This window comes from Schistocerca gregaria, chromosome 8 (assembly GCF_023897955.1).
Source record: "Schistocerca gregaria isolate iqSchGreg1 chromosome 8, iqSchGreg1.2, whole genome shotgun sequence".
NCBI lineage: Eukaryota > Metazoa > Arthropoda > Insecta > Orthoptera > Acrididae > Schistocerca > Schistocerca gregaria.
This window is the reverse complement of record NC_064927.1, coordinates 180565126-180589229: the sequence shown is the minus strand read 5'-3', so window position 1 is coordinate 180589229 and position 24104 is coordinate 180565126. Positions and strand designations below refer to the sequence as shown.

General features: G+C 45.0%; 1 protein-coding gene across 1 annotated transcript in view; it reads left to right on the top strand.

Annotated features, from left to right (window-relative positions):
• The window catches only part of LOC126285103 (uncharacterized), an 84300-nt gene extending 63639 nt beyond the window's left edge, over positions 1 to 20661 (top strand). Inside the window, exon 4 of the mRNA XM_049984427.1 lies at positions 20543 to 20661. Within this exon, the coding sequence (XP_049840384.1) occupies positions 20543 to 20661 (119 nt within the window). The remainder of the gene's footprint in view (positions 1 to 20542) is intronic.
• The last annotated feature ends 3443 nt before the right edge of the window (positions 20662 to 24104 follow it).

Sequence of the window (24104 nt, the reverse complement as noted above, 5' to 3'; positions counted from 1 at the left end):
CGGACTGCGCCGATGGTGAGCGCAGTGCCTCCCGATGATGGAAAGAACTGAATATCCGTTGGTTCAATGCCATCCTGTAGTAGTATGGCAGTACCACCACCACCGTCAGAAGTTGAGTTGACGTAAGACGCGTATCCATAAACATCCAGACGCAGATTAGGCCGTATCTCTTGAAGAAACACGATATCGATGTCCGCCGCCCGAATCATGTCCTTTAACAACTGGGTTATGATCGTGGAACTAATGCCGTTGACATTGACTGAACCTATCACATACACCTATGTCATCAGATCGTACGACGACGTGTCCTGCAGTCGTTCAAGCCAGTGTGCGCCACATCGTCCGTCCGACCTTCCCTTTCACCCGCACCGTTTATATTATTGATCTGCTGAGACAAGATGTTCGTCCGACGACCCGCCGGCCGCGAGCATCTGTTTGGCGCTCGAGTCTGATATCACCCTTTCCATCTCCATCTCGGACGCCCAGTCACCAATCTGGAGGTGTGGTACGTTAAGCGACGTATGACGTTCATCCGATGTCTTAGCCGCAAAATCGCTGGGGTCAGCTGAGGATCGTCAACTTGGCTTTGTCCTTGAGCGGACGTTGCCAGCAGCGAACCAGTAACCGTTGGAGTGAGGTGCACAGCTCAGGCCGTAGATGGATTTTCCTCATCCTGCTGCTACGTGTCACCATCTCGCTAAGCATTTCCTGTAGACTGCCTCCTCTTCTCTTGTCGCTTGGGTGGTTTCTGCTTGTGGGAACGCGTGTCTGCATACTGTAGATCACGACAAAGGTGTCCGAGCTCGAATCGATATTCTGATGCCCTCCTTCCGCACACGGCGGTCGCTGCTGTGGAGCACGTCGACGGTTCCGATGGAGGCTGTGTCGTCGTGGGTGCACAAACCGGGCCCGCGTGGGTCGGTAACTGGAACGGAACAACGTCCGTGTCCGTCATGTTCTTCGCTGCCTCAACGTATGTAATAGTCAGCGTTGTCGGTTGTAATGTAGGCTTCGTGTCTGCAGGTGGTATCTCGACGAGCGTCGCTGCAGGCATTCAGAGTGTGCATGCCATTCCTGCCCGCAACCGCAAAAAGTCCGTGGTTGACCGTCATAAATGACGACCGCTCGACAGCCACCAACGGTCACGTACGCATTTCGATTCGCACCTGACGCACTCCATTCAGTACAGATATGCCTCAAACGTATGCCACTTTTCTTCCACGTTACTTAATACTTCCCCGTAAGGCCGCAGCACGTTCACTGCAAGCGTGCCGGAACTTCAAACGGCAGTTCGAAGATCCGTATGTTCCGAACGCCGAGTCGTGCATGGTCGACAGTCACTACACCACGTTGCCATCCGAGTGGAGGAAACGGTATCCATAGGTGGAATGGCGAATAAGCATTTCGCACCCTGCTTCATCGACAAGTTTCAGGTAAACTGCGCTGGAGACGATCAAAAGACGTATACCGATAAGTGGATCGACTTGCATTACTTCACGCATGAAACGCTCTACTTCGTATGCCTCAGGTCGTGAGTGCTGTGCATGGAACTTCAATTTAATCGTGGCCTTTCTATAAGAAAGCCCCATCGTCGTTCGAGGTGATCTGTTTGCACTGCAATACCACTACACGCGCGAGTAAACAACGGCCCACTTGCGGAGCGCCGCACAGAGCTCCGCGCACGTCCGCTTCGTAACACGGCTGAGAGCCGACTTGTTAGATCCGTATCAAAATTCCTTTTATCCTAAACTCTTGGCCATCTGACGTTTTCACTTGGCGCTCTTTCATGTCTCACCACGTCCTACGTGCACAATGAATTCGGACGAATTCGGCGATAACGAGTAGGCGTTCTCTCCTTGTCAGACAACATCGTAGCGTTTTCTCTTAGCCAAGGAACGTTTTATATGCGATGAAATGCCAGCTGGAGTGGCCGTGCGGTTCTAGGCGCTACAGTCTGGAGCCGAGCGACCGCTACGGCCACAGGTTCGAATCCTGCCTCGGGCATGGATGTGTGTGATGTCCTTAGGTTAGTTAGTTTTAATTAGTTCTAAGTTCTAGGCGACTAATGACCTCAGAAGTTAACTTGCATAGTGCTCAGAGCCATTTAAACCATTTTTTTGCGACGAAATGCGTCTCCCGCCACAAGATGTTCTCGGATTTCATTTTTCTATCCTCAGTGCCACTGTGTACATAAAGCTGACTAATGACGAGCTGTGCGTCGGTGTTTTGTGAAGCCACGGTAACGATCTCAGCGATACTCCGACAGACATGTAGAGACTGTAGTGGTTGAACACGCTGGTTTTGGCCTCCGAACGTCGCAGGTTTTCGAACTCCCATTAGAGGTACCGTCGTACGTTGTGATGACCGACTTCAAATCTCACGGCGCCGTCGTCAGGCGCATTGCTGAAAAGATAAAAATTGAACTACGGAAAAATGTGCCTTCACACTTTGTTATTGCCGGCTGCACGGCTGTCATCATGCAAGATGGTCAGTCGAGCACCTGCTCAGGTTGTGTCTCCGACATAGACTGGTTCAGGCGCTGATCAGAGACGTCGCTCTTCCTGAGGCGCTCACTGTGTTACCACTGTCTTACGCGTCAGCGGTGGTGCTGCTGCTGCGCCACCTCTGAATCAGTCGTACTTGCTTCACCTCCTCTCGACGGCGCGATGAATATTTTGTCTGTCTGTTCTACTCTCCTGCTGGAGGCAACCCAAATGAACGTTGACGGTCAGCAGACACAAGCTGTCTGTCCTGACCCCGTTGTTGTTGATCAAGGAACTGACCGACCTTGGCTTTTCTGCCATTTGGTCAAGTGTCGGACTACAACCGCCCGCTATCCGACACGGAATAGCATGAAAGTTCCTGCAGATTAAAATGTGGCCCGGACCGAGACTCGAACTCGGGACCTTTGCCTTTCACGCGCAAGTGCTCTACCAACTGAGCAACCCAAGCACGACTCACGCCCCGTCCTCACAGCTTTACTTCTACATCTACATCCATACTCCGCTAGCCACCTGACGGTGTGGGGCGGAAGGTACCTTGAGTACCTCTATCGGTTCTCCCTTCTATTCCAGTCTCGTAGTGTTCGTGGAAAGAAAGATTGTCGGTATGCCTCTGTGTGGGCACTAATCTCTCTAATTTTATCCTCATGGTCTCTTCACGAGATATACGTAGGAGGGAGCAATATACTGCTTGACTCCCCGGTGAGTCCGCAGCTCGTGGTCGTGCGGTACCGTTCTCGCTTCCCGCTCCCTGTTCGATTCGCGGCGGGCTCAGGGATTTTCTCTGCCTCGTGATGACTGGGTGTTGTGAGCTGTCCTCAGGTTAGTTAAGTTTAAGCAGTTCTAAGTTCTAGGGGACTGATGACCATAGATTTTAAGTACCATAGTGCTCAGAGCCATTTGAACCATTTTTGAACTCCTCGGTGAAGGTATGTTCTCGAAACTTCAACAAAAGCCCGCACCGACCCACTGAGCGCCCCTCCTGCAGAGTCTTCCACTGGAGTTTATTTATCATCTCCGTAACGCTTTCACGATTACTAAATGATCCTGTAACGAAGCGCGCTGCTCTCCGTTGGATCTTATCCATCTCTTCTATCAACCCTATCTGGTACGGATCCCACATTGATGAGCAGTATTCAAGCAGTGGGCGAACAAGTGTATTGTAACCTACCTCCTTTGTTTTCGGATTGCATTTCCTTAGGATTCTTCCAATGAATCTCAGTCTGGCATCTGCTTTACCGACGATCGACTTTATATGATCATTCCATTTTAAATTACTGCTAATGTCTACTCCCAGATAATTAATGGAATTAACTGCTTCCAGTTGCTGACCTGCTATATTGTAGCTAAATGATAAAGGATCTTTCTTTCTATGTATTCGCAGCACATTACACTTGTCTACATTGCCATTCCCTGCACCATGCGTCAATTCGTTGCAGACCCTCCTGCATTTCAGTACAATTTTCCATTGTTGCAACCTCTCGATATACTACAGAATCATCCGCAAAAAGCCTCAGTGAACTTCCGATGTTATCCACAAGGTCATTTATGTATATTGTGAATAGCAACGATCCTACGCCACTCCCCTGCGGCACATCTGAAATCACTCTTACTTCGGAAGACTTCTCTCCATTGAGAATGACGTTTGTTATCTAGGAACTCTTCCACACAATTACACAATTGGTCTGATGGTCCATATGCTCTTACTTTGTTCGTTAAACGATTCTGGAGAACTGTATCGAACGCCTTGCGCAAGTCAAGAAACACGGCGTCTACCTGGGAACCCGTGTCTATAGCCCTCTGAGTCTCGTGGACGAATAGCGCGAGCTGGGTTTCATACGCTCGCATTTTTCTAAACCCATGCTCATTCCTACAGAGTAGATTTCTAGTCTCCAGAAAAGTCATTATATTCGAACATAATACGTGTTCCAAAATTCTGCAACTGATCGACGTTACAGATATAGGTCTATAGTTCTACACATCTGCTCGACTTCTGCCATTACCTCGTCTCCCACCTTCCAGACTTTACAGAAGCTCTCCTGCGAACCTTGCAGAACTAGCACTCCTGAAAGAAAGGATATTGCGGAGACATGGCGCAGCCACAGCCTGGGGGATGTTTCCAAAATGAGATTTTTCACTTTGCGGGGCAGTGTGCGCTGATATGAAGCTTCCTGGCACATTAAATCTGTGTGCCGGACCGAGACTCGAGTTTATATCAGCGCACACTCCGCTGGAGAGTGAAAAACTCATTCTGGAAACATCTCCCAGGCTGTGGCTAAGCCATGTCTCCGCAATATCCTTTCTTTCAGGAGGGCTTGTTCTGCAAGCTTCGCAGGAGAGCTTCTGTAAAGTGTGGAAGAAAGGAGACGAGGTATTGACAGAAGTAAAGCTGTGAGGACGGGGTGTGAGTCGTGCTTGGGTAGCTCAGTTGGTAGAGCACTTGCGCGCGAAAGGCAAAGTTCCCGACTTCGAGTCTCGGTCCGGCACACAGTTTTAATCTGCCAGGAAGTTTCATATCAGCGCACACTCCTCTGAAGAGTGAGAATCTCATTCTGGAAACGGAATAGCATGTTAAGAAGCAATTGTCACCGAGGAAATGGAAGAGACAACGCCATACCACTTATGATGACAGCCTCCGTCGGATGTCCGCACAGGATGACGACCATGCTGCTGATGGTGCGCTGTGCCCTGACGCGCTGACATATGACGACGCGATGTCCTTCTTCCCCGTCTCCAGCTCCAATCAGCGTCCACCTCCGGACACCGACCTTTCCCCCACCTGCGTCTGTCGCGGTTGCCTCCCTTTCTGTGTCTGACGCTACCTGTGGACGCACCTCTGCTAGAGTTTGACTGAAGCGACCCGATGACACGTCTGTCTACTGGGCGGACGACGTCGACGATGAAAATGGGCATTCTTGAGGTGTACAGAGCGATGGAACCCCCTTGGTGTGGTCTGCTTCCTCTCTGTCACAGTGAGGTGCCCTTCCACGGGGGCCTATCGCGGAATTCCTTGCGCATCCCCCACCATATTGGCGATCGCAGCTTTCCATACTTATCACATTTACACGGTCAATGTCAACACCATTCGTGTTCACCACAAATTGGCTTTGCTCCATGACGTGCCGTATGCCATGAACGTTAACGTAGCTCTCCTTCAGGAGTGCATATTGCAACTTTCTGTCCTCAATATGACACGTCTCTTATGGTTCCCAATGGTAGTGGGATGGCGATTCTCTTACGTGACGGTATCCTCGCCGATGCAGTTGCCTATCTCTCTGATGTCTGAGGTATGGCTTTCGCGTTTAGTGGCATCAGGATCGTCAGTGTCTATGCGCCATCAGGTTCGAGTCACCGCCGTGAAACGTTCCACCTTCTTGTCAGAGACAGTCACACCTCTTTTGCCGGGGCGTCAGGATACATTGATTATAGGAGGCGATTTCCACTGCACCCAGGCACGCAAAGACCAACTACCACGTCACTCTCTGTACGCGGACCTAGCGACAATACTCCAGCACCTCAGCCATGTGAATCCTTTGGAGCATGTTCTTGGCGGGCCCCTCCCGTCGCAGGTTCGAGTCCTCCCTCGGGCATGGGTGTGTGTGTTGTTATTGGCATACGTTAGTTTAAGTTAGTTGAAGTAGTGTGTAAATATAGGGACCGATGACCTAAGCAATTTGGTTCCTTACGAATTCACACACATTTGAACATTCGTTCTTGGCAATAGTGCAGGGTTTAAGTATTTTACTAGCCATTCTTCCAGCCGCCTAGATTTTGTTTACATCTCCCGCGATATTGTCAGAGGGCTGCAGGCTGCTGAAGTCTGGCCGGTTGCGTACTGTACCCATGACGCATATATATGCGCTATCAATCTCTGCCACCAAAGGCTGTGGCGCTGGCCTTGGACCGCAGAAACTGAACACGATCCACCTTACTTCGCCCGACTGCTGCCCTCTGCAAGGCCTTGATTGGTTACAGAAGGAAGGTTGCGGCTTGGTGGCGACTAACTCAGGAATTGTATTTCAGCATTCTCCAGGAATGTACTATGATACCGTAATTTCCAGAGCGCGAGGCGATGGTGAATCGTGCCAAGGCACAGCTCACATTCCTCTCTCGTCACCACCTAGACGGAGCTATGGTCAGGGCGCGCACACACGATGGGTTGGTGCAGGGTTGTATGATTTCGCCGTAGAAGCGTTGCTCTGCGACCTCCGTCAACTCCGGCCGCGGCCGCCCGTGCGGTTCTAGGCGCTTCAGTCCGGAACCGCGCGACTGGTACGGTCGCAGGTTCTAATCCTGCCTCGGGCATGGATGTGTGTGATGTCCTTAGGTTAGTTAGTTTCAAGTAGTTCTAAGTTCTCGGGAACTGATGACTTCAGATGTTAAGTCCCATAGTGCTCAGAGCCATTTGAACCCTTTTTTGAACCTCCGTCAACGCCTTTCTGGGATGTCTCTTGGTGAGCATGTATTCAGCTGTACTGCTTATGCAGACAGCTCGTCATCGTTCTTCGTAGCGGTGCTGAGGTCAGCGAGTCACTGGCACGGGTTACCACCTACTTCGAAGCTTCCGGTAGCTGCCGCCATGGCTATAGATGCGGGGCTCTCTGCGGACTGAACTGCTCCTTTGAGTGTCGCTGATACTATTCCATCCTTAGGACTCGATTTCGCAAGTGATCTATGGCGCACGATTGCCCTCAACTGCCCACTCTTACTTTTCCAACTACTGGCTGGACTCTTAGATCACCGTTTATGAGCACTCGATCTTCTTCAACGGACAGTAAATGTATATTTGGCTACACGTATCCCCCGCCTGGCGCAGGCACTTCCTATTCCGCCATCAGTAGCCCGCCTCATGCTATCGGCATTGGGTTCATTTGGTTGTTGCCACAGCTTGCTGTTCAAGATAAGGTACGAGAGCCCCACCCTCCCGCGGTGCAGGAGCGGTTTAGGTCTGTATCATGTGGCTGACAGAGCGGTAGCCCTTTTCATTTGCTCTCACATGACGTTGTGGCTCCGTAGTCCTACGTGCCTGTTGCTGGAGGCCCTTGCACCTCTCGCTCTCTCAGCACCTACACAACTTTCGGAAGTCCCGCCGCCCTTTCTCTACTTCAGCCTCTTTTTTCTAGAACAGAGGTATGCCCGTACTGTGATACTGCCAGCGCACTTGACATCCGCGAAGGCGATCTGTGATTACCTGCAGCAGCACAGGCACAGGTCACCGAATGTGGTTGAGGGGAAGCATCCCTAAGTCAACTGGCGTACCGTTTGGCGGTCGGTGTGCGCTCATTATCTTCACACTGACGTCCAGTCTGCAAGATACCTTACTGACAATGGGTAGCAGGTATGCCGATCACACCTACACAGGATTCAGCTCCTAGACACCCGGTTGTGTGTCGTCTGTGATGTTTTGGACACAGACGAAGATAGCCTGATGTGCAGATCAGCAAGGGGTGTCTGGTTATTGGCGCGACAGATGCTGTCCCTCATTACCCGCACTACTTATGATCAGATACCAACATCTACTTCTACATGACTACTCTGCAATTCACATTTAACTGCTTGGCAGAGGGTTCATCGAACCACAATCATACTATCTCTCTACTATTCCACTCCCGAACACCGAGCGGCAAAAACGAACACCTAAACCTTTCTGTTCGAGCTCTGATTTCTCTTATTTTATTTTGATTATCATTCCTTCGTATGTAGGTTGGGCTCAACAAAATATTTTCGCATTCGGAAGAGAAAGTTGGTGACTGAAATTTCGTAAAAAGGTCTCGCCGCGACGAAAAACGTCTATGCTGTAATGACTTCCATCCCAACTCGTGTATCATATCTGCCACACTCTCTCCCCTATAACGTGATAATACAAAACGAGCTGCCCTTTTTTGCACCCTTTCGATGTCCTCCGTCAATCCCACCTGGTAAGGTTCCCACACCGCGCAGCAATATTCTAACAGAGGACGAACGAGTGTAGTGTAAGCTATCTCTTTAGTGGACTTGTTGCATCTTCTAAGTGTCCTGCCAATGAAACGCAACCTTTGGCTCGTCTTCCCGACAATATTATCTATGTGGTCCTTCCAACTGAAGTTGTTCGTAATTTTAACACCCAGGTACTTAGTTGAATTGACAGCCTTGAGAATTGTACTATTTATCGAGTAATCGAATTCCAACGGATTTCTTTTGGAACTCATGTGGATCATCTTACAATTTTCGTTATTTAGCGTCAACTGCCACCTGACACACCATACAGCAATCTTTTCTAAATCGCTTTGCAACTGATACTGGTCTTCGGATGACCTTACTAGACGGTAAATTACGGCATCATCTGCGAACAGTCTAAGAGAACTGCTCAGATTGTCACCCAGGTCATTTATATAGATCAGGAACAGTAGAGGTCCCAGGACGCTTCCCTGGGGAACACCTGATATCACTTCAGTTTTACTCGATGATTTGCCGTCTATTACTACGAACTGCGACCTTCCTGACAGGAAATCACGAATCCAGTCGCGCAACTGAGACGATACCCCATAGCTCCGCAGCTTGATTAGAAGTCGCTTGTGAGGAACGGTGTCAAAAGCTTTCCGGAAATCTAGAAATACGGAATCAACTTGAGATCCCCTGTCGATAGCGGCCATTACTTCGTGCGAATAAAGAGTTAGCTGCGTTGCACAAGAGCGATGTTTTCTGAAGCCATGCTGATTACGTGTCAATAGATCGTTCCCTTCGAGGTGGTTCATAATGTTTGAATACAGTATATGCTCCAAAACCCTACTGCAAACCGACGTCAATGATATAGGTCTGTAGTTAAATGGATTACTCCTACTATCCTTCTTGAACACTGGTGCGACCTGCGCAATTTTCCAATCTGTAGGTACAGATCTATCGGTGAGCGAGCGGTTGTATATGAGTGCTAAGTAGGGAGCTATAGTATCAGCGTAATCTGAAAGGAACCTAATCGGTATACAATCTGGACCTGAAGATTTGCCCGTATCAAGCGATTTGAGTTGCTTCGCAACTCCTAAGGTATCTACTTCTAAGAAACTCAGGCTAGCAGATGTTCATGTTTCAAATTCTGGAATATTCCATTCGTCTTCCCTGGTGAAGGAATTTCGGAAAACTGTGTTCAATAACTCCGCTTTAGCGGCACAGTCGTCGATAACAGTACCATCGGCACTGCGCAGCGAAGGTATTGACTGAGTCTTGCCGCTTGTGTACTTTACATACGACCAGAATTTCTTCGGATTTTCTACCAAATTTCGAGACAATGTTTCGTTGTGGAACCTATTAAAGGCATCTCGCATCGAAGTACGTGCCAAATTTCGCGCGTCTGTAAATTTTAGCCCATCTTCGGGATTTCGCGTTCTTCTGTACTTCGCATGCTTTTTCCGTTGCCTCTGCAACAGCGTTCGGACCTTTTCTGTGTACCACGGGGGATCCGTTCCATCTCTTACCAATTTATGAGGTATGAATACCTCAATTGCTGTTGCTACTATATCTTTGAATTTGAGCCACATCTCTCTACATTCGCATAGTCAGTTCGGAAGGAATGGAAATTGTCTTTTAGGAAGGCTTCTAGTGGCACTTTATCCGCTTTTTTAAATAAAAATTATTTTGCGTATGTTTCTAATGGATTTGGAAGAAATGGTATTGAGCCTAGCTACAATGACCTTGTGATCACTAATCCCTCAACTGCTCCTTTCAATGGTCGCGGGATACTTCCCGCAAGCGAAGACGAGTTCTGTGAAGTGGATTAGTGGACATGGAGCTCCATACTTGTTTACTGAGGGCGACAAAAGTACCCTTGATTTTTGGCTGTTCCTTAATGAATGCCATTGTGCCGTTGTCCGCTATCCAAAATACTAACAGTTTTTCTCCAATTTCCTTTGCACTGTCTTTCTTAACCCACCCGAGAGCTGGGGTGTTATTGTCATGAGGAGCTGATTCCCACCTCTTCCACATTTAGAACTGGATATATTCTCCGGTCCTCGGAATGTTCTTCTATGGAAAAACTATGCATCATTAGTCTCAATGACTCTGAAGTGTTGCTGAGCCCTCCTCCTCGCGATGCCGGTTTGTTGCTATTCCCGGTGGTATTGACGTTACATAAAAAACGATAAAAATTAAAAAATAAAAATAAATAAGTAAACAAATAAATAAATAAACGATTTACGTTGTAACTCTACTCCACGTTCCCAAGCTTTCCTTGGTTCCTGGATGGTAGGAACAAGACATGGTGGCCAGGCCTCCAGTTGCTACCCCTGCCCAGTTTTCGCCCGCTTCTCCCTTTAGGCGCCGGAAAAGTTCCTATAATTTTTTTTTAAAAAGTAGTCAGCGCTGTTGAATGCCATGCCCGGGGCTTGTGTTCCAAAAAAAAAAAAAAGAGTTAAGGTCTTTGATAAGTAATCAAAACGTTCTCAGTCCAGGGTTCGAAACCCACCGCCGCTTAAATTTTGATAAATAATCAACACTGGCGGACGCAGACTTCGGACATAGGAAGTCACCCTCATTCGGCATTGTCAAAGAGAACGGAGGAGCGGACAGAGGTTCAGGGTACTCTCTTGTCCGTGGGTGGGAAACAGCCCCTAAAATAGGAAGAATCGGCAATGATCAAGGCACGAGAATGCAGACGACACTGCATGAAAGACACGTAACGTATATCCACAGGACATTTGGCCTGTAATTAAAAAAGTGCCATTATGATCCCTCCATTGGCATAATATTCAGGAATAGTGCCCCGTCGGACCTCCGGGAGGGGACTGTCAAATGGGAGGTGACCCTGAGATCGAATAACCAACCAAAGGATAAAGTTATATGAATCGAGGCGTGGAACGTCAGAAGCTTGAAAGTGGTGGGGAAGCTAGGAAATCTGAAAAGGGAATTACAAAGGCTCAATCTAAATATAGTAGGGGTCAGTGGCATGAAATGGAGAGAAGACAAGGATTTCTAATCAGACGAGTATCAACAGTAGCATAAAATGGTATAACGGGAGTAGGATTCGTTATGAATAGGTAGGTAGCGCAGAGAGTGTGTTACTGTGAACAGTTCAGTGACAGGGTTGTTCTTATCAGAATCGACAGCAAACCAACACCGACAACGATAGTTCAGGTATGCATGCCGACGTCGCATGCTGAAGATGAAGAGATAAAGAAAAGTATGAGAGGATATTGAAAGATAACACAGTACGTAAAGGGAGGTGAAAATCTAATAGTCATGGTGGATGTCACTGCGGTTAAGGTTACAGGAGAATATGGGTTGGGGACAAGGAATGAGAGAGGAGAAAGACTAATTCAGTTCTGTATTACATTTCAGCTAGTAATAGCGAATGCTTTGTTCAAGAATCACAATAGGAGAAGGTATACTTGAAAAAAGCCACACACCGTCAGGTGGCTTGCGACGTACTATAAAAAAAATCAGATAGAGATTCCGAAACCAGATATTGGACTGTAAGGCGTACCCAGAATCAGTTATTTAGTTATTGACTCAGATTACAATGTAATATGATGAAGAATACGCTGAAGTTTAAGAGATTAGTGAGGAGGAATCAATACGCAAGGGAGTGGGATACGGAAGGAATGACGACATACGCTTGGAGTTTTCTAAGGCTATAGATACAGCAATAAGTAATAGCTCAGTAGGCAGTACAGTTGAAGAGAAATGGATATGTCTAAACATAGCAATCACAGAAGTTGAAAAGAGAAACATAGGTGCAAAGAAGGTAACTGCGAAGAAACCATGGGTTAGAGAAAAAGAAGGAAGTGCAAAAATGTTCAGGAAAGTACAGGAATACAGAAATACAAGTTGAGGAGGAATGAAATAAATAGGAAGTGCAGGGAAGCTAAGACGAAATGGTTGCATGAAAAATGTGAAGAAATCGAAAAAGAAGTGATTGTCGGGAGGATTGATTCAACATATAGGAATGTCAAAAAACCGTTTGGTGAAATTAAAAGAAAGAGCGGCAACATTTAGAGTGCAGCTGGAATTACACTGTTAATTGCAGAGGAGATAATATGTGGAAATAGTACACTGAAGGCCCTGTGAAGAGGGAAGACTTGTCTGATGGGGTAATGTATCACCAAGCAAATACCGTCCGCACTGGCGGAATGTTACGTGATACTACGTACTTATACGTTGGTGACTATTACAGCGCCATCTATCACAAAGCGAAAACAGTGGTCCCACTAAAATATCCATATTTCTTTAGGTACTACACGAATGTGTAATAAAAAATGGGTGTTCCTATTTAAAAAAAAAAAAAACGCAGTTGATATCCGTTTGTCCATGGCAGCACCATCTAGCGGGCCAACCACAGCGCCATGTGGTTTCCCCCTTCAAGCTAGACAAGTTTCGTTCTTTGTAGTGTTTTCGTTTGACGCTTATCTCGTGAGAGATTTGGCCCGGTCACGATCAATGGACCACCCTGTATATTGAAAATCCTGAGTAGTGGGATGTGAATTTTACGGTGGGGGAGCGTTTAAGGGTAACTTCTTTGTGTTTTTCTTGACTATCTCAAAAACCACGGTTTCTAGCGAAAATGTGTCCCAGTATTAAATTTAGTTACGTTAAATATTTCTACAAAAAGGTCCTATTCGTTTTTTCTCTTTGCAGATTGTTATGTAACGTAATTTAATGTTTACCTTCTCTGTTGATGAGAAAAGGGACGGGGTGATACCCGCTGCTGCCACATAGCCTTCTCCACCCTAATAATAGCACCAAGGGGACTCCCGAACTAAACGTCAAAATCTGACAGGACGGATCACCCTCAACAGTGTCGCAAGCCCACACTTCATGAGACTGCGGTAATGTTTATAATTCACACTTGGGTGACAAAAGTAATGGTAGTAATGGTATAGCCATATCTACATACACCGATGGCGGTAGTATCACGTATACGTAAGTTATAAACGGGCGGTGCATTGGCGTTGCTGTCATTTGTACACAGGTGATTCATGTAAATGTTTCCAGAGTGATTATGGCCGCTACTACTACCACTACCACTACTACTACGCGATCAGGCCCAGTGGACCGCACGCATCTACAAGTTTCCTCCTCCACTCTATTATGTCCATTACTCATATCCGCCATCTTTTCACATCTATTGACACTTGGTTTAAATCTTCATGGAGTCCATACCTCCAACACTTCTTAGGTCTCCCTGGCGGTCTCTTTCCTGTAGGTGTGAAATCCAGGAGCTTCCGAGGCCATCTGTGATCTTCCATCCGGGACACATGGCCGGCCCACTGCATTCGTTTGGCTTTGACGGTTCCTGCTGAGTTGGGCTGCTGGTATAGTTCGTCCAGCTCTTGGTTGTATCTGATCCTCCATTCCCCTGTATCTGCATCCAGAACCAGACCGAACATCTTTCGAAGAACTTTTCTCTCAGAAACAAGGAGCTTATGGAAGTCCTATTTCCGGATACTCCATGTCTCACAGCCATATAGAACAACAGGCTGGATCAGGGTTTTGTACAGTCGAATCTTGAACTGTCTGGAGATATATTTGGACGGAAGCAGTTGTGCTAGACTGTGGTAAGATCGGTTTCCTGCTTGTATTCTGGCATTAATCTCGGCTTCACATGACGAGATCTCAGTGAAAAGTGCCCCTAGGTATTTGAATTCTTGCACTCTCTTGTAGGACTGGTCCCCAACCTGCGATGATAGTAAATGATCAACAGTATCAAAATGACCACGCGTCATAACGAGGTAAACTGTCTTTGCTTCGTTTATGTTTAGCCCAAATTTTCTGGCAGCCTCCTTTAGTGCTTTGGTCATTTGCTACAACTCCTCTTCCGACCTAGTGAGTCAACAGATGTCATCTGCATAGGCTAAGTATGCCAGTCTCGATTTCAATCGCTTCATTCCCTTGGAAGGTCTCGCGTTCGATCTTCTCGAGGGCAAAGCTGTACAGGATAGGGGACAACCCATCTCCTTGCCTGAGTACTGTCACGAATTCAAACTCCTCAGCCTAGCACGACGGAAATTACCAGACTTTGAATGAGGAATGGTAGTCTGAGCTAGACGCAAGTGACATTCCATTACCGATATTTCGGGAATCGTTATTCCGAGGTCCACAGCGTCAAGAGTGTGCTCGGATACCAGATTTATGGCATGACCTGTCACGACGGACCACGCAGTGGCGAACGGCCTTCACTTAATGACCCAGAGCAGCGACTTTTTCGTAGAGTTGTCAGCGGTAACAGACAACAAATACCACGTGAAACGACTGCAGAAATAAATGTAGGATGTATGAGGAACGTATCCGTACGGCGAAATTTGGCGTTAATGGACTATGTCTGCAGACGACAGTGCCTTTGGTAACAGCACCGATATCGGCTGTAGCGCCTCTCCTGTGATCATGACCATATTAGTCGGACCCCGGACAACTGGAAAACCGTGATGAATCTCGATTTCAGTTGGTAAGAGCTTGTGGGTTTTGAATGTGATGCAGACCGCACGAAGCCATGGACCCAAGTTGTCAACGAGTCACTGTGCAAGCTGGTGATGGCTCCATAATGCTATGGGCTGTGTTTACATGGATCATTGACTGGAAATGGTTATGTTCGACTACTCTGCGACCATTTGCAGCCATTCATGGACTTCATGTTCCCAAACAAGGATGGAATTTTTATGGATGAAACAGTGCTATGTCATCGGGCAAAAAAGTGCTAACGACTGGTTTGAAGACCATTCTGGACGATTCAAGAGAATGATTTGGTCGCAAACATCGCCTTGCATGAATCCTATCGAACATTTATATTGCCGAGAGGTCAGTGCGTGCTCAAAATCCTCCATCGGCAACACCTTCGCAATTATGGACGGCTATAGAGACACCATGGATCAATATTTCTATAGGGGATTTACAACGAACGACTCGTTGAGTCCAAGCCCTGTCAGCTGGTACTGCACTATCCCGGAGGTCCTAGGCGATATTAGGACGCATCCCAAGACTTTCGTCTCCTCAGTGTTATCCAGGAAATTGACGCGAAGTCTGGCGATCAGGAAGTTCACTCCGTCACCCCTTCTCCTCTTTGCCGAAAAGCCAAAGGAAAAATTGTCAACAGCGCGTGGCGAGTCGGGAGGTTGCCTTTTCAAATACCGGCAACGCCCGCCGTTGTTTGAGTTCGGTGATCGGACTGCAACCGATGCATTTAATGAGGTAAGGCTGTTGGCTTTCTTTTCGGATTATATTTCACTGCAGGTGATTACCTCATGTGCAAAATATCTCAGGTTAGCGTCAATATTGTCTGGCAGGTCGTTAAATTGGAATATGGACAACAAGAGTCCCAACAAACTTTGCTGGGGCGCCCCTAAAGTTTTTTCTAATTCGTCGATGACTGTCCATAAAACGTAGCATACTCTGATCTCCGTTCCAGTAAGTCCTCAATTCCGTCACAATCGTATTTCTGATAATAATTATGGTATGGTATGAGTAGAATGCTTTTCAACAGTCTACACATTTTAGATGCGTGGAAAACATGGTTGTGGAGTAACAGCGATTGATATACAATGAACTTACTATTTAAACATTTTTAATCGCGTTTTTTTTTTTATTTATTTATTGCCGACCGCTTTCAGCCCATTGCAGGGGCCATCTTCAGTGCGAACACACTGTGAAATTACAATATATATCTTAGACCAAACTAGTGACAACCATCTGATAAGAGTGGATGACGTAAATATAATGTTTTACCCGCTGGTCGACTGCTGGTAGCGTCACGTCTACCAAGGTGTGGCAGGAGACTGTAAGGAATTTACTTTCTTTTTCCGTTATTGAGTTTCGATACACCAGAAGGGGGCGGGTTGGCAGCAGCTTAGTACGCCGCTCTTCAGCCTACAGAATTTGTTTTAAAAATATGAAGATAATAAATAATAAAAGCAGGCGATGAAATCGGTGACTTAAATGGTAAAATGGCGGAAAATCGCGGAACTTAAAACATAAAACAAAGGGTTGCTGATGCTAATAAAATACACAGGAAGCAGACAGGTAAAATAATAGACAGACAATTGAAAAACACGACGACAGTCTGGTTTCTATTCGCAAGAGACATAAAAATCACACCCAGGACAGCATGATTTCTGTTCGCAACACTATGGAAAGAAGCACAACACTGAACACTCACTTGAACGATGCAGTAAAAAGTTGTCACAAATATGACCTGGAGAGATGATGGGAAAGAAAAGGGTGAAAGGAGAGAAAAAACGAAGTTGGGGGGGGGGGGGGAGTGAAGAGGGGTGGAGAGGGGGGGGGGGGAGAAATTTTCCTAATGCCTGGGTTTATGGTTTATATAGCAAGCTATGAACACGTGAGCATAAGCAACGCCACCAGCGGTGACCAATGGTAGACGTCTATGCTTAAAAATTAAAGTATAAATACAATTTGTGTTAAGTTTACAATTTAAAGAAACCATGTTCATTAAAAACAAACACTGTTATATAAATAAACTTAAAAAAGTATGTGAAAAAACTTTTCAACTTCATACTTGTAAAAGAACGTTAGTAAGTTACCTGATCTTCATTCGTAATATACCGGGTGATCAAATTTATACTGACTTTTTGATCACCTGGTACTATGGGGGAAGGAAACATTTTCCTGTCTGTATTCTATGTACTTTGTACTTATTTATATCTATTTTCTATTATTTAATGACGTAACAAGTTTAAGTGTGCCTATCCGTAATCGTATATAAAGAGCCCTCTAGTCCAGGTACTATGGAGGCCGTTGCCATGGTAGCGGCCCAACATGGCTCTCCTCTCTGCTACGATGTTATCTGTTGCCTAGTCCATGCCCAATGGGCGCTGTTGTCGTGTCAGCGGCGCAATATGGCTGAACCCTTTGCCACGCCGCTGTCCATCGCCTAGACAACGATAGGATCGATACCACATTATGGAGGGAACCCATCGTCATAGTGCAGAAGATATTGGCAGCCTACACTGTGTATAGAGGCGTACTGCCCCATTTTGCCTATCATATGTAATATGGTTGCATAAACGATATTTAGTGAATGACGATGTATTGATTTTTATTTTAGCGGATGTCGGTTGTCGCATTGCTGTTAGCTGCATAAAAGAAAATATTAAGTAGTTGTCAAACTATACATTATGTTGACAGAAGTATCAGCTATGTCCATTACTGGTTTATGGAATGGATATCATCGTTAGGGCACCGTCGCACTACATTCCACATAGGATTATCGTAAAGCTATATAAAACATAAAGCAAATGTCTTAAGGTCATAGTTAATTGTCATGTAACTAAAACAATTATCGACATCACTTACAATGGAATACATAATGGTAATTATCGTATATATAGGCTGATATTATTATTATTATTATTATTTTAATAATTAAAATCAAAATTACAAGAAAGGAAAAGTATCATCCTTATATGCAAATAATACTTTCGAAATGCTCGAAATATGTTCTATAGTAAAACTTCACTTGCTCATTCAGTAGAGCTGTTGGTTCCTGTTTATGATCTATGAAGATATCCAAATTTTCTAAAATATCCATCATCGGCCATGTTCGGGCTGCATGTAGTATCTTTAAATCATCATCAATATTTATTTCAGCCTGTTTTTCTGTATCTAGGTGCTAGACATATTAACTGCCTTAATCCATTGCTTTAATGTATCAAGGTCGCAAGTGGGGTTCCGAATGATCGCTGCTTTCGGAACCGATACTCATCTTTGTGGACGAGACCATTCCTCTGTTACCTGTACGGTCGTCGGCTTTCAGAGAAATAGCAGCGGATGTCTGGAAAAGCGCATTTTCAGTAGACAGTATTAGGAAACAGGTTCGTCTGACTGCAGGTCTCCGCGTGGTGGGGATGTCGTTGGTGCTGGCCTGCTGGCGCGAGATGTTCAGCTGCCACTGCATCGAAGAGGAGGCGGAATGACCGAAAGAACTACCATGTCATTCTGCTTCGTAAATAAATCATACAAATACATCTGTGCTTTAACTACAAGATGTTTTTTGTTCTGCAGTCCTATGAACCAGGTGGTTATAAGAAATAACATGCGATTGCTCATAGAGGTCGAGCTTGGGCTGTAATTATCGTATGGCAGCAAAACTTGGCACATATGACAATACGGTAATGCGCAACCGATTTACGCTGGATAAATTGCAATCCCAAAGAAAGCAGGTGTTGACAGAATGGATGAATGGAAAAACTGGTAGAAGCCGACCTCGGGGAAGATCAGTTTGGATTCCGTAGAAATGTAGGAACACGTGAGGCATTACGGACCCTACCAATTATCTTGGAAGAAAGGTTAAGGAAAGACAAACCTGCGTTTCTAGCATTTGTAGACTTAGAGAAAGCTTTTGACAATGTTGACTGGAATACTCTCTTTCAAATTTTGAAGGTGGCAGGGGTAAAATACAGGGAGCGAAAGGCAGTTATAAGAGTCGAGGGACATGAAAGGGAATCAGTGGTTGGGAAGGGAGTGAGACAGGGTTGTAGCCTCTCCCCGATACTATTCAATCTGTATATTGAGCAAGCAGTAAAGGAAACAAAATAAAAATTCGGAGTAGGTATTAAAATATTGCGGAGACATGGCTTAGCCACAGCCTGGGGGGTGTTTTCAGAATGAGATTTTCACTCTGCAGCGGAGTGTGGGCTGACATGAAACTTCCTAGTGCATTATGTAGGATTGTGAAGATGTGAGTTTGTAATCTTACAGAACACATCAAACATGGAGCCAAGAGTGGGAGGCTGCATACACCACTGCACTCATAAAATAACACACGAAGAACGTTGAAACATATGCAAGAGGAAATTAACCACAACCAATTGATTCAATTTTCACCCAAAGAAGTTACGTTCGTAGCGCAATCCTATCCGTCATGAAATTACCACACACTGGTATACTAAATTCATACTAACTCTCTGTGAAATCTTCCAGAGAAGAATAGCTGAGGGCTACTTTTATGATTACACCACATGCTTTACGTGGTCAACTTGGTTTACACAAAGAGTGTAATTCCACAATAATTTTGATAATTAAAATAATTTAAATCGAAACGAAATTTACAAAAGTAAAACATCAAACTGGTTACTATCATCTTAAAATTAACCTGATGGGTCAAACAATTGTATATGCACGTGGTACTGGTCTCACAAAGTACACCCCACATGGGTTGAACATAAAGAAAAGTTGCTACATTGAAAAATATTGTCAAGACGAAACTTTATAATCTCACCACATTCGCATTTAAGATTGATGATCTTAGTTAAAGTTGCGGACCATCAACACGTGGTTCCACTTTACAAACAATGTAGTGACAAAGCAACTACTGGAAGATATTCTGAACTTCACACTCGAATTACACTGCGTTGCAATTTAAGATAACATTAGATATTTTAGATCTGAACCTGAAATAAACGTAGTCAAATTTTCAGTTAGGCTGAACTTAAGAAACCATTGTCCTACGGACTTAGCAGAGAAGTGCTTCACTGGAGATCTTACCACTTCAGACGCTCGCCGCGGACTGACTGCCCTGGGCCCCTAACAAGGGTGCTTCACAGATACAAACGGAAGCGACGAGAGAGCAGCTTCCTATACCAACATGACAAGGGACGGACAGGAGCATGTTAAGAATAGAAACCTCTTCGCTTTTAGAAAGCGTAGCTACCTGTTCCGACGTTGGTCCTGCTGTTCTCTAGCAGACAGGCTTGTCTGCTATCCTCAAGCATGCAACTAGAAATACATTTGCTCATTCATCCTTTCACACAGAAGGGAAGGCGAATGACAGTATCTTATCATATACGGTATATAAAAGAAAGTGGATGTAGGTTCCGTATGAGACTGTTTGGCATGAATTACATATAAACTGTGTTTTGAAGTGTAGTAGTGTGACAGATTGTTCTTGATTATGTGTAAAAGTAGCGCGTTCCACTGCTTAGTCTCCTCCCAGATAGAGTTAGAAACACCACAGTAAATTTAGAAGTGGATTGTACGCCGTAAATGATAACAGTTTTAAGAAATTAACATGAAAGGAATCCAACAGAGACCTTTCAGTATTAGGAAACAGGTTCGTCTGACTGCAGGTCTCCGCGTGGTGGGCATGGCGCTGGTGCTGGCGTGCTGGCGCGAGATGGCCTGCTACCACTGCATCGAAGAGGAGGCGGAATGTCCGAAAGAACTACCATGTCATTCTGCTTCCTAAATAAATCATGCAAATTCATCTGTTCTTTAACTACAAGATGTTTCTTGTTCTGCAGTCCTATGTACCAGGTGGTTATAACAATTAACGTGCGACTGCTCGTAGTGGTCCAGCGTGGGCTGTAATTATCGTATGGCAGCGAAATATTTCAATCCCAAAGAAAGCAAGTGTTGACAGAATGGACAAATGGAGAAACTGGTAGAAGCCGACCTCGGGGAAGATCAATTTGGATTCTGTAGATTCTGATGAACACGTGAGGCAATACTGACACTACGAATTATCTTAGGAGCTAGATTAAGGAAAGGCAAACCTACGTTTCTAACATTTGTAGACTTAGAGACAGCTTTTGATAATGTTGGCTGGAATACTCTCTTTCAAATACTGAAGGTGGCACGGGTAAAATACAGGGTGCCAAGGGCTATTTACAATTTGTACAGAAACCAGATAGCAGTTATAAGAGTCGAGGGGCATGAAAGGGAAGCATTGGTTGGGAAGGGAGTGAGACAGGGTTGTAGCCTCTCCCCGATGCTATTCAATCTGTATATTGAGCAAGCAGTAAAGGAAACAAAAGAAAAATTCGGAGTTGGTATTAAAATTAATGGAGAGGTAATAAAAACTTTGAGGTTCGCCGATGACATTGTAATTCTATCGGAGACAGCAAAGGATTTGGAAGAGCAGTTGAACGGAATGGACAGTGTCTTGAAAGGAGGGTATAAGATGAACATCAACAAAAGCAAATTATGGATAATGGAATGTAATCGAATTAAGTCGGGTGATGCTGAGGGAATTAGATTAGGAAAAAACCACATAAAGTAGTAAAGGAGTTTTGCTATTTGGGCAGAAAAGTAACTGATGATGGTCGAAGTAGAGAGGATATAAAATGTAGACTGGCAATGGCAAGGAAAGCGTTTCTGAAGAAGAGAAATTTGTTAACGTCGAGTATTGATTTAAGTGTCAGGAGGTCGTTTCTGAAAGTATTTGTATGGAGTGTAGCCATGTATGGAAGTGAAACAGGGACGATAAATAGTTTATACAAGAAGAGAACAGAAGCTTTTGAAATGGAGTGCTACAGAAGAATGCTGAAGATTAGATGGGTAGATCACATAACTAATGAGGAGGTATTGAATAGAATTGGGGAGAAAAGGAGCTTGTGGCACAACTTGACTAGAAGAGGGGATCGGGTGGTAGGACATGTTCTGAGGCATCAAGGGATCACCAATTTAGTATTGGAGGGCAGCGTGGAGGACAAAAATCGTAGAGAGAGACCAAGAGATGAATACACTAAGCAGATTCAGAAGGATGTAGGCTGCAGTATGTACTGGGAGATGAAGAAGCTTGTACAGGATAGAGTAGCATGGAGAGCTGCATCAAACCAGTCTTAGGACTGAAGAACACAACAACAACAACAAATTTAGTCACATTTTTGGCTACCAGAGTGCAAAGCTGGCGCTATACACTTGCTCATATAGAACAAATTGTTAAACATCCGTTAGTAATTAAATCAACATAATGCTTTTCTAACTTGTTTCTCCTTCCTGCCTACGTCCCGTTTCTAATCCATTTCATATGTAAACACATCTACATGTCGTTCTTGCATTCACAGAGCCAGACTTACACGTCCGGACCCTAACTGGAACTAATTTTTTCCGGCCTAAATCGGTTCAGCATTAACTCATTAGCGGATCTACCACATTTTGCTGGCAGACAATAGTTACAGCTGACACTGGATCTCTGTGAGTAGGTGCACCTTAATTACATCGATTCGCTACATACATCGCATTGTACGTAATTATACACGATTCATTTTGTTCGACTTCTTGTTACCACGTTTCACGTTTTGTGTAATTTTGTTGCTCAGACGTCAACATTTCGCAGATTATACTTCAGAGACAGTAAATTCTTCAGATGGATTTAGTAGCAGACACGGCAGGACGATGCACGACTTTGTTGAGAATTGTGGCTCGCTGTAGTCATAGGGTCGAGCGGCGCATGCCAGCTTTCACAACCAGCAGCTAAATGTTCTGCAAAATAGTCATAAACTGGGACTCTGCAGTCTAATTATCTTAACTATGTTATGTAACGCGAAGTATTAAGTAAAACAAGATGCAATAAAGTAGAACAATAATAATAAAATGAAAAAGGGTTACATTGTAGTGAATAATTGATGTAGACGACGCCAATGTGTTTAAGTTGAATGAAATTCTTAAGAATGGTGCTTCTACAACAATTCACTCAAAAGTGAAATGATTTTTTCAGTTAGAGAAACCGCACTAACTGTTTCTGAATCAAAAATATTTTTATTGCTTGCACGACCGGTTTTGGAATGGTAAAATTCCATCATTTGTTGTAAACTGTAATGATGAAAAGAATATGTTACAAGACTAGAGCAAGCAATCCTCAAAAAATTAAAAATGTAACATATTTAAAAACTTATAAAGGAACCAATAACAAACAAGAAAGGACGTTACTCACTTTTGAGAGACATGTGAGTGGCTCGATGTCCTCTTAAGTTCTAGAGCCCAATATGTTCTCCTCAGTGGCAAGTGTTCATCAGAGCAAAGGATATCGTCAGAAGTGCCCCAGGGAAGTGTGATACGTCCACTATTATTCTGCATATACACGAAAGATTTGGGTGACAGGGTGTACAGCCTTCTGCTGTTGTTAGCTGATGATGCTGTGGTGAACTGTCAGGTGCTGAAGTTGGGTGACTGCAACAGAATACAAAAATGATCTAGACAAAATTTCTGGTTGGTGTGATGAATGACAGCTAGCTCTAAATGCAGAAAAAAATGTAAGTTAATGTGAATCATTAGGAAAAAAATTATAATGTTCTGGCACAGCATTAGTAGTGTCCGGCTAGACAGAGACACGTCTTTTAAATATCTGGGTGTAACGTTACAAAGCAATATGAAATGGAACGAGTATATGAGGACTGTGCCAAGGAGGACGAATGGTCTACTTCCGTTTATTGGGAGAATTCTAGGAAATTTTGGTTCAACTGTAAAGCAGACCACATGTGGGACACTAGTGTGCCATATTATTTGAGGAGTGCCTGAGTTTTTGGGATACGTTGGTTAAAGGAAGTTATGGAAACAATTCCGAGGCCGGCCGCCTGAATTGTTACCGGTAGTTTCTAACAACACCCAAGTGTTCAAATGTTATGGACATGTTTCGGGAACTGAAATGAGAATACATGAAGGTGTTTTGTGGGTGTCGATCGTCGAATCTGGGACTCCAGATGGCCGAGCTAAAGCCGGGACCCACGGTGCGGCTTTTCGTCAGGAGGCTGAGCAAGTTCAATAGCGTCAAGGGGCAGTGCAGAGTGATACCGCGGTATTCGGAAGTATTCCTTTATTCACATAATTAGAGTACTACAATGGGTGCAGCATATTGTCAACGTGCCACCCGCAGCACTGTTCTGCGAGTCCAGCCGGCTCAGCAACTCC